The sequence below is a fragment of the Lolium rigidum genome, chromosome 3, assembly GCF_022539505.1.
Source record: "Lolium rigidum isolate FL_2022 chromosome 3, APGP_CSIRO_Lrig_0.1, whole genome shotgun sequence".
Lineage (NCBI taxonomy): Eukaryota > Viridiplantae > Streptophyta > Magnoliopsida > Poales > Poaceae > Lolium > Lolium rigidum.
In genome coordinates, this window is record NC_061510.1 from 214,247,011 (window position 1) to 214,265,596 (window position 18,586).

General features: G+C 43.3%; 1 protein-coding gene and 1 long non-coding RNA gene across 10 annotated transcripts; both read left to right on the forward strand.

The window, feature by feature from the left end:
- The first annotated feature begins 9,140 nt into the window (after positions 1-9,140).
- Positions 9,141-12,114, forward strand: LOC124702975. 8 transcript variants are annotated; one of them, XR_007002850.1, is made up of 10 exons: positions 9,141-9,270; positions 9,352-9,472; positions 9,530-9,598; positions 9,708-9,773; positions 9,883-9,955; positions 10,592-10,971; positions 11,106-11,228; positions 11,305-11,439; positions 11,681-11,889; positions 11,980-12,114. XR_007002850.1 is itself a non-coding variant. In XM_047235166.1 (8 exons), exons 4-8 carry the CDS (start codon positions 9,745-9,747, stop codon positions 11,307-11,309), a joined length of 342 nt encoding a protein of 113 aa, XP_047091122.1. In that variant the 5' UTR covers positions 9,141-9,270; positions 9,352-9,472; positions 9,530-9,598; positions 9,708-9,744; the 3' UTR covers positions 11,310-11,367. The 8 variants fall into 8 exon arrangements, 5 of the variants coding, with proteins under 5 accessions (XP_047091122.1, XP_047091121.1, XP_047091123.1 ...); XR_007002849.1 differs by having other exon boundaries at positions 11,305-11,422; XR_007002851.1 differs by having other exon boundaries at positions 11,305-11,344.
- Positions 12,115-12,392: 278 nt separating this feature from the next.
- Positions 12,393-17,914, forward strand: LOC124702977. 2 transcript variants are annotated; one of them, XR_007002853.1, is made up of 8 exons: positions 12,393-12,529; positions 12,615-12,718; positions 14,814-15,106; positions 15,265-15,553; positions 15,744-15,827; positions 16,317-16,486; positions 16,687-17,116; positions 17,719-17,914. It is a non-coding gene; the product is annotated as an uncharacterized LOC124702977 (long non-coding RNA). The 2 variants fall into 2 exon arrangements; XR_007002852.1 differs by having other exon boundaries at positions 16,340-16,486.
- Positions 17,915-18,586: the final 672 nt, after the last annotated feature.

The window sequence follows — 18,586 nt, forward strand, 5'->3', positions numbered from 1 at the left end:
CCTGAGGGGGAGACGGCCGAGGAGTAGGGTGGGAGGTACTTGGCGGAGCTGGAGTAGTAGGACCAACTGCCGGAGACTTTTTCATGTATTTAGTGATAGGCTCTTGGCCGATGGTCCGCGTGGTAGTGGTACTCGGATTCCTGCAAACAAGTGAAAGGGATCGAATAAGAAATAATTTCGCCAAGATAGAGATGCACCATATTCGGAAACTTACGGGGCGCCGGGGATGATGGGGCGCGAGCGCTGGCCAGCTGTTGAAAGCATCCTCAAGCGTGCACGTTCCGCTTTCCTCGAGTCTAGCGGAGGTGGCTTTACGGTCTTGGACTTCTTGACGGAGGCCTCGCCGCTAGCTCCGGCTTCAGAACCGGAAGCTTTGGCGCGGGGACGCTTCGAAGGTCGAGGGGCCGCCTTGCGGGGTGCCTGTTCCTCTTCCTCCTCATCGTCTTCCGGAACCTCCTCCGCCGCGTCGCCGCTGACAGGGACACGAAGAATGGTGCGGAAGTTTTCCTCCGCCAAAGTGTTGAGCTGGGAGGAATATGAATAAAAGTCAGAGTTAACATCCAAAAACTTGTGAAGTTTGAAGCAACGAAAAGAACAGAGCTTACCGGAGGACACTGGTCGTTTGTGTAGATATCCTTGATCAGTTCCGGGACCTGTTGGCCCCTAGGAATCTTCACCAACGTCTTGAACCTTCTCTTCAGGGAGTCGGCCGGAAGATCGTGGCGAGTGACTCGGAGTAGATCGTCCGCCCCAGTATAAGCGCACATCAGGCGTGCGTTGTAGCGCAGGGGCTGGATTCTCCGGGAAAACCAGCTGAGGGTGAGCTGGGCTCCGGTCAGTCCGTCGTGGACTAGCCAGGAGATTCTCCGCGCTGCCTTCTCCAAAATAGGGGTTTGGGCGAGTGAAGGAACGAAGCTCCAGCTTGCGAGCTCTTCCGGAGGCTCGTTGATGAACTTGGGCAAGCCATCATGGATGTCCGGAACTGAGGCGTTCTTTTCATAGAACCATCCGGCGTTCCAGTACCGGATGGATTCGTGCGAGTCGTGGGGAGGATACATGCGGCTAGGTCGGAGCATGAACGTCATACTCCCACAGTTCACCATTGCTTTGTCTTTTGTTTCCTTCTTCACCCGGAAGAAGAACTGCCATAATTTGACATCTGGTCGGATCCCGAGGTGCCCTTCGCAAAGAGTTACGAAGTTGGAGAGGAGGAGGTATGAGTTTGGGCAGATGTTGTGGGGCTGGAGCCCGTATGTGTTGAGGATGGAGAGGAAAAACTCCGAGCAAGGGAGTGATAATCCGCGTTCCACCCAAGCCTTAGTCATGACAATTTCTCCGGCTTCGGGTTTGGGGATGTCGGAATCGCGTGTGAAGCTCCAGTGAGTGGAGATCATACCCTCGTTCTGGAGCTCTCTAAGCTCCACATCAGTAGTTGCGCAAGGCCACCACTGACCCCGCTCTCCTTCACGGATCCGGGCCTTGGACGCCCTCTTGTTTTCCGCCTCCTGTACTTTGGCTGCCATCCTAGCTTGCCCCTCGAGTTCTTCTTGAAGTTCTTTGAGGGAGGGGATCCGGCCTGGAGCGGTGCTGGAAGATGCGGAAAACGGTTGAGCTAGTCTAATGTCGGAAACATATGGTGGCAGGAATGATATGGGATCCGGACATATTGGTTCTAATGGATTGGGATCCGGGCTACTCGGAGAGCTACCAGTACAGTGCGATGAATCAAGTGGCATGCTTCCGGCTGCGCCCATACAAATTATTTGAGTACCCGGATCTACACTACGTTTGTCTTCTACAAGGCCGGCGCACGTACCGTTAATGGCGCGGTGGCTCGACGGAGCTCCGGTGAAGACGAGGTCGCCGGACTTGAAAGAAATCACCTCGCGTGACCACGAATCGGCGGCGGGAAGGATTTCCCGTTCAACCGAAGGGATCTTGGCGCGAGGGGAGGCTTGGACTGGCGGCGCGCGGAGTTCACCGTGGCGAAGTTCGCCGGAGTCAAGATCCGTCGGGCGGCGCGGTGCGAGGAGGAAGACGAAGTGGTGAGGAGAGGTGAAAGAATGAAGAATTACCGAGCCGCGGGGTACTTATAGGCTGCACGCGGAGATTCGGGATTCGGATCCGACGGTGGAAACGGAACGGTCACACCGTTGGATGGACGACACGTGTTTTAGGTCAAGTGCGGTAAAACAACGTGGAGGTAACTTAACCATGCACTCCCGAAAATTCCGGCTAAAGATTTGCATCGGCGAAAATTTAGCGCGGGAAATAAGGAAGTTGTACGCGGGAAAAGCGGAGTCTCCGTTGTTATACGTGATCTGAAGATAAAGGACTTCCGAGTGAATGAACCCGGAATCAAGTAAAAGTTTTGAAACTCTTCAAGATTCTCTTCGGATCCGAGCTGAAGGAAGTCGGAGGAATGATGAATCTCGGAGAACTTCGGGGGCTACTGTTGTGGGTATACTTTATGGGTATATCAATGGCATGGCCTAGATCCGGCAAGCCCGGGTGGCCCATAGTTGGTGGTGAGGCATGTGGCCCATCGGGTGGCCCAGTTGCTGTAGATCATGAAGGATGAAGTCCAGCCCAGGAACGAGGAGCCGGATCCTAACCGACCTACGAAGGAGGCCGGATCCGTGGAGGCCCATAAAGTATCCGGATCCAACACGTACTTGAAGGAAGACGGATCCTTGACGTACACGGCAAGGCATTGTACCGTAGTTAGGCAACTTGTATTCCGGCTAGGACTCTCCATGTAAACCCTAGATCCGTGCGCCTATATAAGCCGGATCCCGGGAGCCCTAGAGGCACAACCACAACTCATTGTAACAACGCGAAAGCGCCCGGATAATTCCGGACAAGCAGCGGTAGGCCCCTGTCATCATGCGGGTGTTCCGAAGCTGGGTAAATCGCGTACCACCGTCCCGTGTGCACTCCGCCCTATGGCCCCTACTTCTTCTCCCCCTCGTGAGGATCCCTCCTCCGAGGTACCGTCGATTAGGCAACGACATACTCTTTACTCGTACCGTGGTATGTCATCTCTTATGAACCATTCATATGCTTGCAAGCTAATTAGACGACATTCCACCGAGAGGGCCCAGAGTATATCTATCCGTCATCGGGATGGACAATATCCCACTCTTGATCCATATGCCTCAACTCATACTTTCCGAACACTTAATCCCACCTTTATAACCACCCATTTACGCAGTGGCATTTGATGTAATCAAAGTACCCTTCCGGTATAAGTTATTTATATGATCTCATGGTCGAAGGACTAGGTAACTATGTATCAAAAGCTTATAGCAAATAGAACTTAATGACGTGATCATATGCTACGCTTATTTGGGTGTATGTCCATTACATCATTCATCAATGACATAACCTTGTTATTAATAACATCAAATATTCATGATCATGAAACTATGATCATCTATTAATCAACAAGCTTGTTATACAACAGGCTTACTAGGGACTCCTTGTTGTTTACATAACACACATGTATCAATGTTTCGGTTAATACAATTATAGCATGGTATGCAAACATTTATCATAAACATAAAGATATATAATAACCACTTTATTATTGCCTCTTGGGCATATCTCCAACAGTCTCCCACTTGCACTAGAGTCAATAATCTAGATTACATTGTAAGGTACCTAACACCCATGGCATTCTGGTGTTGGTCATGCTTTGCCCTAGGGAGAGATTTAGTCAACGGATCTGCCACATTCAGATCTGTGTGTACTTTGCAAATCTTTACTTCTCCATCTTCGATGTACTCGCGAATCGAATGAAAACGCAGCTTGATATGCTTCAGCTTCTTGTGTGACCTTGGTTCTTGTGCATTGGCGATGGCACCCATGTTGTCACAATAGATGACTAGTGGGTCCAATGCACTAGGAACCACACCAAGCTCAACAATGAACCTCTTCATCCATACCGCTTCCGATGAAGCCTCAGAAGCCGCTATGTATTCCGATTCAGTTGAAGACTTCGCCACCGTGCACTGCTTGGAGCTGCACCAGCTTACTGCAACATCATTCAATATAAACACGTACCCAGACTGAGACTTAGAGTCATCAGGATCAGTGTTCCAACTTGCATCGGTGTAACTGGTTACAACGAGCTCTTGGTCACCGCCATAACAAAGAAACATATCCTTAGTCCTTTTCAAGTACTTCAGGATATTCTTGACCGCTGTCCAGTGTTCCATCCCTGGATCACTTTGATATCTGCTGGTCAAACTAACAGCATGTGCGATATCCGATCTAGTACACAGCATGGCATACATGATAGAGCCTACTGCCGAGGCATAGGGGATCTTGTTCATCCTCTCTTTCTTCTGTCGTAGCCGGACCTTGATTCTTACTCAAGACCTTACCTGACAACATAGGCAAGAACCCTTTCTTACTTTCATCCATTCTAAACTTCTTTAGAATCTTGTCCAGGTATATACTCTGTGAAAGCCCTATTAGGCGTCTTGATCTATCTCTATAAATCTTGATGCCTAAAATGTACGCTGCTTCACCAAGGTCTTTCATTGAAAAACACTTATTCAAATAACCTTTTACACTCGCTTAATAGTTCTATATCATTCCCAATCAATAATATGTCATCTACATATAATATCGAGGAATGCTACAGAGCTCCCACTCACTTTCTTGTAAATACAGGCCTCTCCATGACACTGTATAAACCCGAAGTCTTTGATCACCTTATCAAAGCGTCGGTTCCAACTCCGTGATGCTTGCTTCAGTCCATGAATGGAACGCTGAAGTTTGCATACCTTGCCAGCATTTTTAGGATCGACAAAACCTTTGGGTTGTACCATATACAACTCTTCCTCAATGTCACCATTAAGGAACGCCGTTTTGACATCCATCTGCCAAATCTCATAATCGAAAAATGCAGCTATTGCTAACAAAATCCTTATAGACTTTAGCTTCGCTACAGGTGAGAAAGTATCATCGTAGTCAACTCCTTGAATTTGTCAGAAACCCTTTGCGACAAGTCGAGCTTTATAGACAGTAACATTACCATCAGCATCTGTTTTTCTTTTGAAGATCCATTTATTCTCGACAGCCTTGCGGCTATCAGGTAAGTCTACCAAAGTCCATACTTTGTTATCATACATGGATCCCATTTCGGATTTCATGGCTTCATGCCATTTGTTGGAATATGGGCTCATTATCGCTTCTTCATACGTCGCAGGGTCTTCATCATTGTTGTCCACAATCATGACATTTAGACAAGGATCATACCAATCAGGAGTGGTACGCTCCCTTGTCGATCTGTGAGGTTCAGTAGCTACCTCGTTCGAAGTTTCATGATCATTATCATTTGCTTCCTCTCTTATCGGTGTAGGCTGTACAGGAACTTCTTCCGGCACTGCGCTACTCTGATCTACGAGAGAATGTTCAGTAACCTCGTCGAGTTCTACTTTTCTTCTAGTCACTTCTTTAGTGAGAAACTCCTTCTCAAGAAAGGTTCCGTTCTTGGCAACAAAGATTTTGCCTTCGGATCTGTGATAGAAAGTATACCCAATAGTTTCTTTAGGGTATCCTATGAAGACGCATTTCTCCGCTTTGGGTTCTAGCTTGTCATGTTGTAACTTTTTTACATAAGCTTCACAACCCCAAACTTTAAGGAACGACAACGTAGGTTTCTTCTGAAACCCCAATTCATACGGTGTCGTTTCAATGGATTTAGATGGTGCCCTATTTAAAGTGAATGCAGCTGTCTCTAATGCATAACTGATACGTCTCCGACGTATCGATAATTTCTTATGTTCCATGCCACATTATTGATGATATCTACATGTTTTATGCATACTTTATGTCATTATTATGCGTTTTCCGGAACTAACCTATTGACGAGATGCCGAAGAGCCGATTCTGTTGTTTTCTGCTGTTTTTGGTTTCAGAAATCCTAGTAAGGAAATATTCTTGGAATTGGACGAAATCAACGCCCAGGGTCCTATTTCTCCACGAAGCTTCCAGAAGTCCGAAGGGAAACGAAGTGGGGCCACGAGGTGGGGACACAATAGGGCGGCGCGGCCCAAGCCCTGGCCGCACCGGCCTAGTGTGTGGCCCCACCAGGACTCCACCGACCTTGCCCTTCCGCCTACTTAAAGTTTCCGTCGCGAAAACCCTACCACGTTCGATGAAACCAGAGAAAACCTTCCAGAGCCGCCGCCATCGCGAAGCCAAGATCTGGGGGATAGGAGTCTCCGTTCCGAGCACGCCGCCGGGACGGGGAAGTGCCCCGGAAGGCTTCTCCATCAGCACCACCGCCATCTTCATCAACGCTGCTTGTCTCCCATGAGGAGGGAGTAGTTCTCCATCGAGGATCGGGGCTGTACCGGTAGCTATGTGGTTAATCTCTCTCCTATGTGCTTCAATACAATAATCTCATGAGCTGCCTTACATGATTGAGATTCATATGATGATGCTTGTAATCTAGATGTCATTATGCTAGTCAAGTGGGTTTTACTTATGTGATCTCCGGAGACTCCTTGTCCCACGTGTGTAAAGGTGACAGTGTGTGCACCGTGTGGGTCTCTTAGGCTATATTTCACAGAATACTTATTCACTGTTATGAATGGCATAGTGAAGTGCTTATTTATATCTCTTTATGATTGCAATGTGTTTTGTATCACAATATATCTGTGTGCTACTCTAGTGATGTTATTAAAGTAGTTTATTCCTCCTGCACGGTGTAATGGTGACGAGTGTGTGCATCGTGTAGTACTTGGCGTAGGCTATGATTGTGATCTCTTGTAGATTATGAAGTTAACTATTGCTATGATAGTATTGATGTGATCTATTCCTCCTTTCGTAGTGTGAAGGTGACGAGTGTGCATGCTATGTTAGTACTTGGTTTGGTTATGTTGATCCGTTATGCACTCTAAGGTTATTTAAATATGAACATTGAATATTGTGGAGCTTGTTAACTCCGGCATTGAGGGTTCGTGTAATCCTACACGGTTAGTGGTGTTCATCATCCAACAAGAGGTGTAGAGTCTAGCATCTATTTATTTATTCTATTATGTGATCAATGTTGAGAGTGTCCACTAGTGAAAGTATGATCCCTAGGCCTTGTTCCTAAATATCGCTATCGCTGCTTGTTTACTTGTTTTCTTGCATCTTTACTTTCTGCAATATTACTACCATCAAGCGCACGCCGGCAAGCACTTTTACGGCGCCGTACTACTTGCTCATATTCATTCATACCACTTGTATTTCACTATCTCTTCGCCGAACTAGTGCACCTATTAGGTGTGTTGGGGACACAAGAGACTTCTTGCTTTGTGGTTGCGGGGTTGCATGAGAGGGATATCTTTGACCTCTTCCTCCCTGAGTTCGATAAACCTTGGGTGATCCACTTAAGGGAAACTTGCTGCTGTTCTACAAACCTCTGCTCTTGGAGGCCCAACACTGTCTACAAGAATAGAAGCACCCGTAGACATCAAGCACTTTTACGGCGCCGTTGCCGGGGAGGAAAGGTAAAAGGCACTCATACTCCGGTCCCAGGTAACTAAGTACTTTTCTCGTTGCCGTTGTGTGTGTGCTCGAAGCTATTTCCTTTAGATCCTGCAATTGCATCTTTTTGTTTCTTGTTTACACTAGTTAGGCATAATGGACAACAATGAGCTTCTTATTCTATTTCCTGATTTAAGATATGGATGGTTTGATGCGAGAATTAAAAAACCTATGGAACATATTAGTATGAACGCTTTGAACACCATTGTTGCTAATGATATGGAAAATTCTAAGCTTGGGGAAGCTGGCTTTGATGAGCATGATATTTTTAGTCCCCCAAGCATTGAGGAGAAAATTTACTTTGATGATACTTTGCCTCCTATTTATGATGATTATAATGATATTGGTCTTTTAGTACCTTTGTTATGGAGGATAAATTTGATTATGATTACAATATGCCTCCTATATTTGATAATGAGAATAATAATGATAGCTACTTTGTTGAATTTGCTCCCACTACAACTAATAAAATTGATTATGCTTATGTGGAGAGTAATGATACGTTTATGCATGTGAATAAGAATGCTTTATGTGATACTTATATTGTTGAATTTGTTTATGATGCCTCTGAAAATTATTATGAGAGAGGAAAATATGGTTGTAGAAATTTTCATGTTACTAAAACACCTCCCTATATGCTGAAATTTTTGAAGTTACACTTGTTTTATCTTCCTATGCTTGTTACTTTGCTCTTCATGAACTTGTTTATTTACAAGATTCCTATGCATAGGAAGCATGTTAGACTTAAATGTGTTTTGAATTTGCTTTTTAATGCTCTCTTTTGCTTCAACTCCTATTTCTTGCGAGTGCATCATTGAAATTGCTGAGCCCATCTTAATTTCTCCTATAAATGTTCAAAGACTACCCTCTCAACCAGGGGGTCTGAGAGGGGCAAATGAATCTGGTTCACACGTTTGGCAATGCACAGTAAAATCTTTCCCCCACTTTTCATCTCAGCCATCCGTTGCACTAACTTTTCTTTTACCTGCAGCAATTCGTAAATGGTCTATGACGCTTGGGCCCATTTTTGTGTGGGACCGGCAGCAAGAGACAGCGGCTGGCGCTCATCCGCGTCGCTCGTTTCAGTCGTTGTTCCGTGAAACGGTGAAAACCCTAGATCGGGATGGCCACCGCCCAATCCACGACGTGCTCCCCTCCCCAATCCTCGGCCCCTCCTCAGCTGCTCTTCTCGTTTTCCCTCGATGGGACGCGCCGCCACCATCTCCCCGCCGGTGGAGATCGAGATCTTCGGTCTCCACCATCTCCGCGCATGCGGTGGGGTGGCTGCCGGACCAGGAGCTTGAGGCGCGGCTGCAGGGAGGCGCGGCGTCCGTCGCTCCACTGCGCTGGCGTGGGGAAGGATTGCTGTGGCGGCGGCCGGAATCAAACGGGGCGGCGGCGAGCAGGGGCAGAACCGGACGGCGGCGGCGGCGAGCAGGCCAGGAAGTGTCGTCGGGGGTGGCGGGTGGAGGCGAGGCGCGCGCGGCCGGAGACGGGCTGGCGCGGGGCGTATCCACGGCGGCAGCGACCGGAGGTGTTGGGCACGGCCGGAGACGGTCCGGTGCGGGGCGGATCCGCGGCGGCGAGGCAGAGGAGGAACGGTCAAGAATCGCGGTAGGAGGGGCGGGATCCGGGGAGGACATGCGGGATCTGGTCATGCCGGTTCTCCTCTGCGTTGCTGCTTGGGCTGCTCCCTCCTCGTGGCTGCCTCGTCTCCCCCAGGTAGGAAATCAAGGGCTCCACTTCTCTTTTGTTTTCTTCATTCTCAGATGAATTCATTGGGTGTGCAAACTTTCTTTGTAGGCTTTGGAAGATTTGGATGGAGCACAGGTCGGGATTGGTGGTGCACAGGCGAGCTCGGACAGGGGCGGGCACAGGCGAGCTCCAGCTACAGTAGGGAGCGTCACATCCCAATATCTACCAGGTAAATCCTAACCCTAGCTCATGTATTTCCCGATCTGACAGTGATGGTCACGGTCAGGGATCTGCTGCAGACACTGTAGGCTTTGGAAGATTTGAGCACAAGTCGGGATGCTCCCGTTCATCTTTGGTAAGTGTTCCAATGTGCAGCATCCTTGGTAATCTTCAAGTCTGCTACCATTTATTTCTCACTCGGTTTGCCCAAGTTTCTAATCCAATTTTTGTGCGTGAATTTGTAGGTTGTTTCCTTTCCCCTCTCTCTACGTTTGGAATCCCATGCCAAAATCGAAGGTCACAACCCCCAGGTGAACATTGCTCCATCTGATCTCTTCGTGTCCTTTTTATAAAAATTCTAACATGTTTGGTTGTCCAATCTGTCATTATTTTCTTGTGGATTAATGAACAACTTTGTAGCGATGCAGCAAAGCTATCCTCCCGTGGGCCTTTCTTCCAAGATTTTGGGATGGGCTGTGTCTTGCTTGACATGGTATGCACACCCATTTTCTGGTTCCACAATTAAATATCAAATTATATCCGCTGCTTGGTTCTTATCTGCATAGGTCTGCTTGTTCTTGAATCATTGTCAGTAGATGTGAACCTGGGAATGACAAATGAATAAACTTGTTATGACTATGGTGAACCTACATGCTAATTTAGTTCCTCTTCCTTTAACATGCTTAACCTCTGTTGTCAGAAAAGTTCATGTGAGAATTACTGTTACCAATTTATCGAGTTCAGAGAAGATGGTATTTGTTTCCTACAAACAATCATGCCAATGCGTGAGCTGTCATCTAACTCTATGCATATGTACAGTAGACATACTGTACCTTAAATGCTACAGGGAAAGAGAGAGCGTTTTTACACGGTGTATAAATATTTTCCTCAACCAGATTTGTTTTCACATATCACTGCTTCAGTTATTTGCCTTGATAAAATGTTCGCACCTAATCACCACTGTTTCTAATTTAATCAATTTAGAATATTTTGCTGTAAGTGGATGATCACATGCTCCTTGTTTGGTTTTAGATAATAGTTATTGGACACTGTATCCCTGCACTTTTTTAGGATAGTGATCGTCTTCATGTTGTAATATGAATGCATCTAGCCATTAAACATTTTGCAGGGAGACGTTCACATAATGAGAGCTGCTCAAGGATGCTTCTATCCTCAACATGATTCCTGGATACAACACAATATCAGCAGCATATGCATCTTGTAGTCTTTGTTCTTTTTTTTTTATGAAAACTTCAGTAGTATTCCTCTATATGCAGCTATTTTTTTAGTTAATGCTAATTATGACTAAAATCTTAGCACAAAATGCTTTTATATACATCTATATTTATCTATAGCTGATATCAGGTTTTTACAATCAGAACATGTATTTGCTGCAGTCCAACATAAAAGGCGAGGGTGCGCCGCGAGCCCTCACCGCCAAGCCGTGCGAGGAGCCTAGGCTAGACCAATGCTGGAATAGGGTCACACTTTTGTTTGGCACGCAGACAGGTAATGCCGGCAGCTGCATCAAGCTACATTTGTGCGCAGCACACTCTCGCTCGCATGTAGTTGATTTTGTTTGCATTATGCTAGCTAACCTAGCCTCTTTTTCTTCTACATGACACTGTTTATTTCTCTTCCAGATGCTATTTTTTCGGTTGCTTCGATGTGTTATAATGGTTTCTCTGGTGCGACACGAATATTTCTATTGCATATGTACTCAGTGGTATTCCAGGCAGATCAGCACCGACACAGTCTTCGCCAAGGTACTTCCTTTTGTAGTTTTACGCCTTCGTTTGTCTCGTGCAAAAATCTAAGCTCATGCTCTGCTTTGCTTAGCAGGCTAGGCGAGTTATGAGAATGATGTGAGATGGAATTGAAGGTGAGCAAACAATTGAAGCTTGTCAAAAATGTATGTACAGTGTGGCCCTCTAGCTATAAAGTGAGGTGGAAAGCTAAGGTGAGCAGAAAATCAAAGTGAGCAAATTTTGTACTTTGAATTTGAAGCATAGCTGGAACGTTATAGTTGATTTGAATTAATATATTAGAAATGACTAATTTTCTAGCTACAGACTGATATGGGGTTTAGTTATGTACCACCTGCAATATTCAGAAGATAGTTTATCAGTTGTGTTATAGGCATTTCTTTCAAACTTTTACTTCCACCAAATACTTGTCTCCTTTATTCCCAGTCCCTTGAAGTTATGTCTCTGTACAGATTACTTTCCAGACCATTGAGGACTATGAGAATATGAGTACATCCAACAGAAACACATTTTCAAGTCTGCCTACTTGGTGAGTGCAACGTCAACAGTGCCGCCATTGTCTGACACCCTCAACACTGGCTGGATGCGCTCAATGTAGAATTATGTCAATAAGCAGTCTGTCGTTGATGGCCCACATGAATCGGCTCCTAATAGCACGGAAGTAATGCATCCTCCTTTTCTTTTTTTTGGCTCATAAATTTAAGATGCTCCTTCCCATAGTGATGCTAACATACATTTCTTGGTTGTGCAGCCTGGACAACAACTGTTGAGTGGTTTGGTGCTAAGAGTGAGTACAATGTTCTTGTTATGTTCGTGTTGGGACCAAGCCTGGAACATTTTTTCTGCTCTTGCAACAGAAAACTGTCGCTCAAAACTGTGGTTATGCAAATGGCATGCTCTACAATTAAGCTCAGTTATTCTTTGCCATTTTGTTTTTTATTGTTAAATTGCACAGAGAGCAGTCATTTAGCTTAGACAGCTTGATGTGAGGGTGTAACTGCTTTCTTCTCTCCCAAATAAGCTTCCTGGAGATTTGTTAGATTCATCCTTATTTGTACTGGTATAATAGAACACAATTCTACCAGCTTTCAAATGTCTCCGAAGATGCGGCATCATCTACTTCTTTTAATTTACTTGTTTTCCCAACTATAAATTGCAGGTGCTACTCTCGTTGAAAATTATTGGACTCGAAGAATTTGAAATGACTTTACCTGATGAACCTAACGAAAGAGAGGGATTAGTTTTCTCAAATTTGTTGCACCTGACACTACCAAAAGCGCATTTCGGAATGGTGTCTTCAGGTAATTTTGCCTGTTCCATTTGCCCTGTATATATGTTGGGTACCTGGCTGTTATGGCCTAGGAGGTAATTTCGCTCCTCTTGCAGCCTATGCTCCCTTGGGGCGAGACGCCATTCCAGCTCGTGTGTATAAAGATCCAGGAGATAAAAGTGTTCCGCTGCTGACCAAGCTTGATCCTTTTGACCACATGGTAAGTTGGCTATATTTTTGTGGTTTCGCATCACATGTACTCTGGTTCAACGATTCCGATGGTGTGCTTTGTTCTTCACACAGAACTATTGCAATATGATGTTTAGATTATATTGTCGGAGAAAGGTGTAGGCAATTGGAAACTTCCTCGGTTTAGCAGTTTGAGGCATATAATTTTCTTATGTTGAAGGCAAGATACATCATTATTTCTTCTTGTGGCTGAAAGGGATAGCAAGTGTCTTTGAGATCCTATCAGTATTAATTGATGTATACAGAGATTAAATTTTGACATTCATATATTTATGAGGGGCTAGAAGACTGATATATCATTATACAGTAGGAAGTAAGATAATTACTTCTCCGTTGATTCCCTTTTCGGAAATTTTATATTCATATCTTTGATATCAACACTCGGAAGGTAAGATGCTGGTTAATATTCACTTGTGTGGCATCAATTTGCTCATAATTCTGCTGTTGCATTTCTTGAGGAAGTAAGCCGTGGTGCCACTGTAGTTGGCTTCCATGGAGATGCTTGTTTTGCCCACCACAAAATAATGTGTGAGTTCGGATTGTCATGCTATGTGCATGGGCACATGTCCACACTGTAGAGAACTGTGTAGTATTTCTTTGCACTTGTTTTGATAAGCTATTGTGTATTCTTTTTGCATAAGATTTTCATAAGTGCATATATTGTATTTTTGAAGGACTTTCTCAAGAGCATCAAATTAGCAATCACTTACTATAGCTATCATCCAAGAACTGCATGCTATAACTTTTTGCTAGAACTAGAATGCGGTGTGTCATGAGTGGTTTATTTAGTTGCATAATGGAGTTCTATTATTGTTCGTTGCGTCCAGCGTGTTTACCCTTTTTTGAATCGCTTCACTTCTTTGTTGTCAGGCATACATATCTTACATGTGGTACCTGGCAATAAATTATTTTTCCTTTAATCCATTCAGTGCCTGTTTTCTCTATGGTGATTGAATGATTGTTCTTGCTTTGTATCTGATACACTCCACTGCTATATTTTTTTTAAAATATGTTATATCCATTCCACCACAATGCCTCTAACTCAGATTTATTGTCTCAAAGATGATAAGAGAGATGCGGTGTGAGCAGTATTGTTTTGCTTTAAGAAAACTTTTATATATTTGTGTATATGCAGTTAACCCATAGGAGTATGTGATCTGCTAAATAACACCGAGACAAGTCCTAGGCATGAGTGAAATCAAGGTATTATTGTTATAATTCACTTTACTATACTACATGACCTACTTATTTTTGTATTGTATTGTCCTGAAGTATTTGGAGTTCCATTTATAATACCCTATTGGTGTGGGCATACAAGATTCATTTGTTAATATCACCGTGCTCATTTATATTGTGTAACCAAACTGAAAAGATTAAAGGAATCTTCGATCAAGTCTGTTTGATTGTTTACTCTATAAAATAAATTAGAGAATTGTTTTTTGTTTGATCATGTATCTTCAGTCAGCTGCATTTTTTATTTGCTAAAATATTGCGTGCTTTAATATCTGCATGTACATGATCAATTTGGATTCTTGTCATTTTGGTTCTACCAACGAAAATTTTGGTTCTAAAGATGATGAGTTTCAGAATGTGGTTAGTTCTGAGTATTGTGCCATTATTATTTTCTCTCTTTGTAGATGAATAATTAGCGGGATTGTATAGACCCGTTCTTAGCTCTATAAGCATTATTGTTCTTTAGTTTTAGATGTGTTGATTATACCACTTTTGTTTTCTCCCATTGCAGCTAAATGATTAGCAAGACCGTTTGGACTGAATAATGTTCCACGCGAGAGAAATAGCATGCTGATATTATCCTGAAATAAAAGCATAGGGAGGGGACGAGTGCTATCTGTGTGTTTAATTTTCATGACTATGAAACTCAGCTCATCCTTTCTTTGATTCTGCACTTCGATACTTGGTTTGTTTGATTCTGCACTTTGATAATTGGTTTCTTGATCTGAACTCAGTTTGTTTTAAGTTATGCTCCCTCTACTCATTACTTCTGATACTTGGATACTTTGATTCTGCACTTTGATGCTTTGTTTCTTTGATTCATCCTTACATAGAATTGCCTCTATGGAGCCCACCCCGGGAGAGGTGGAGGCCTGCGGATCGAGCCGGATGGGGTGGCCGCCGTGGCGCGCGGGCGAAGAAGGAAATGTTGTGGCACGTCCCTGAAGAGGGCATCGGCGGTGGCACGCCAATCGAGTCCACCACATCCTGGGCCTCAAGATCTTCTCCGGCTGTGGCGATAGGAACCGCTTGCCGCCATCGTCAAGGAAGCTGCACAATATGATGGTGGTGGATCCCGCAAGACCAGGGGAGTTTCCATGAAAAGAAACGTGGTCAATGGCTCCAGGTTAATTTTCTCTCTTCTTTTATCAGCTCCGCGGGGTTGCTCAGGCTCGGTATACGTGCCTGTTCGCCCTCCATGAGACCGTGTATCGGCAGTTGCAGTTCTCTGCTCGGCGCTAGCCTTTGTGTGGTGGTTGAATTTACCTTGGTTTGCTGCTGCAGGGTGACGTGGACCTCCAGGACAAGGTAACGAGCAAATGCTTCTTCGAGGTTGAGATTGGCGGGGAGCGCGTGGGCGAGGTGGTCATCAGACTCTTCGGCGAGGTCGTCCGAAAGACGGTTGACAACTTCCGTGCCCTGTGCACTGGTATAGCAGGCTAATCAATACTATGCAAATTAGCGCTCTATTTTGGTTGGGGAAGGAGACAAAGGGTACGTATACAAGGGCCGCTTCTTCCACCGAATCATCAAGGATTTCATGATTAAGGGTGGGGATTTCCAGGAAAACAATGTAAGAACTATACACCCTGTAAAGTTCGCACTTCATTCCTACTCCTCCTTACTATATAACGTATATCAATTTGAGGAAGAATAAATTGTCAGGTTCCCCGTTGTTTCAGATGGTGTTTTATGCAACATTTATCCATTGCTGCACTTATAGGGTGTAGTGATGTCTCTGATTCAGATGTTACATTCTTCAGGTCTGAAGAGCATTAGTGTCCTCTGTTCAGCTTTTTCTCTTTGTCTATTCGGCAGCCGCTGTTGGTGGACGACGGCAGCCTCAGGTGGTGCATGGTGGTGCCTGCCACATTGCCTTGGGTCCTTATGAAAAAAAAACACAATATTGTTTTGGGTCCTGTTATAGCAACATTTTTGTTATGGCCAAAACATACCATTTCTTTGCAAGTAAGCTTCATTTCCATCATAAAAAAACTATTTGTTTGGTATGAAAATGAAACCATGAGCAGTATATCTTTTGATGGGTGAAATTCTGCAAATGTAACAATTTCCTTGGTCGTGTAAAATTTGTTCTTGGTGCTTGTGTAATGATGTTTATTCAACTTTGTAAAATTTAGTACAAAGTTGTACTAAATCTGAGTCAATTAAAAAAGAACGGAGGGAGTACAACATTGCATTTTTTAAGAAATGATCATGTAAATATCAATAGCGGTGAATTAATGACAATCTGTTTTTGTACTTTGTGTTATCTTGATAATATATCTCAACTCCTATGTCCAAACAATTCATTTTATAGGATTGATGTTGCTTGACAGGATTTGTTCCTTTTGTTCCTCAGGAAGTCTGGGTTAGTAAATGTATATCATCTGAGTCACACTGGTCTGTGCGCCATCAGCAACTTTAGAGTGACACTCTTTTCGGATTAGGGGTTTATTCCAGGCTCATTACACTCAGAGGATATATCAACTACTCTTCTTAACACCAGGTTTCAGTTTTCCCCTTTTTTCAACTGGTCTTGTTTTGTTAGATTTGATGGGGGCACCAAACCATAGATTGTTCAGATATTGTACTACTCTCATTCTATCGGATTGTTTTTCTGTCTTTCAGAATTTATTCATATTGGTTGCAGCTAAACAATACATAATGTTACACTACTAATCCACTCGCGTATTGCTTGTGTTACAGGAGGAATGATGTCGCTTGCCATGAAGTCGAAAACAACAACTAGGCCAAGTGTGTAGTAGTTGATGGTGGAGATTTGAAATATTGTTCGTGAAGGATGCTGATGTTATCGCTAAACTCAAGGACTTCCTGAAAAATAATGTTTCTATCATCTATGGAAGTCCTGAGTATCTATAATGGGATCTTACTCAATACTTAATTTGTTATTCCTCTATATCCAGATGCTAATTGGATATACATTTCACTCCAAAAATTGAGAGGGCTGATTCAATTCCAAACCCACAGTCAATTATTCTAAACCCACTGATGCCCTGTACTGTCATGTGCATGTCGGCTCTCAAAAGTACCAGCAACATTTGAGAGCATTAAGAGGAGAGTCGTCGGTGGTGAGCGTTGAGACGCTCCATGCTTCTGACTACACCTCTTTGTTATGGTAACCAGCGTGTTCATATAGTATTTTCCTTTCCACCTCCATCAGTAGTTGAAAATTACAAGTTAGTTTTGAGATCTTTCAAATATTATTAGGATACAAGGTATGCTCCGATACTATTTTCTTTCCACTTCCATCAGCATTCTGATATTACATGTTAGTGCCGAGATTTTAGTGTGTTGTATATGTTATTAGCAATATTAGTTATGAGATCTTAATGGCATATGCTCCCAAAATTCAGTAGTGCAAAGTGGTTCTGAATAGGCTTCATACTGAACCTGTATAATGACATAAGAAAAGTTAGAAACATAATTGATATGGTTTTCTTGCTTTATATCATCCCAAATGAAGCTGTAATTTCTGATTATAAAGCAAAAGTTCCTAGGTGGTTGCAGATATAAAATTTCTAAGCCAATGTAATTCAATGCAAGTTGCTTATATTTTTTAACATTCAGTAGGAAAAGTAAATTGCACTTACTATTTTCTGTTCTTATTTTATTTTGACAAAACATGATATTTTCTAAACTATTTGATCTTAGCCTTTCCTGTATGCTTTTGTAGTCAGAAATGTATTTTATGTTACAGTCTTGATATTCATGTTCCAGGGAAAAAGCCTGTGGGTTGATCAACTATTGGTGTCTTGCTGTGGCTACTATTGGGAGATCATGAATGCTCTCTTCACACTCAGAATTTGTACACAATAATATTATATCTACTATGGAAACTGGGGAATAAGTGTCAAAACAGTTTTGTCAAGAAACCGATTGATGATTTGGTATATTACATAGGCCCATTTTATCACTTTCTTCCAGTTTATGGCCTCTTTCTGATGCCTTTTTTCCTTTGCCCGCTATAATTGATGTATTAGTACTCTACTGGTTCCTTATACTCCTATTTAGAGGTTTTCCCGTTTATCACTTTCTTCCAGTTTATGGTCTCTTATTGTTGCCTTTTTTTCCTTTGCCCGCTATAATCGATGTATTAATACTTTACTGTTTCCTTATACTCCTATTTAGAGGTTTTCCAAATATTGACATGGAGTTTATTTTCAGAATCTTGTCATGTCAAGAGAAAAACAACATAGTTTACACAATTCAGAAATTCTCAATTTGCATAAAAGTGAATACTCTTCAATATGAGTATGTGTTACTTGCAATACTAATTTGAGGTACTCGCACAAAAAACTGAATACTCAGCCATTGTGTTGGGTTAATGATTGTCTTACTTCGAATAAAAATAATACGGTTATGTGTTCTTATTGTGATGCTTGCGTCAAGAACGAGGATACTCGACTAATATGTGACCAAAACAACTCTAAACAAACTAATGGAGCTTTCGGTGATGTGTCCATATTTGTTTTAGTGAGTTGCACATCATTGAGACTGAAGCATGCGTTTTAAGTCGCATGGAGTTGATACAGTTTATAGTTATTGTTATATCGGTATAGAAACTCTTTTTTTCTTCGAATCAGTA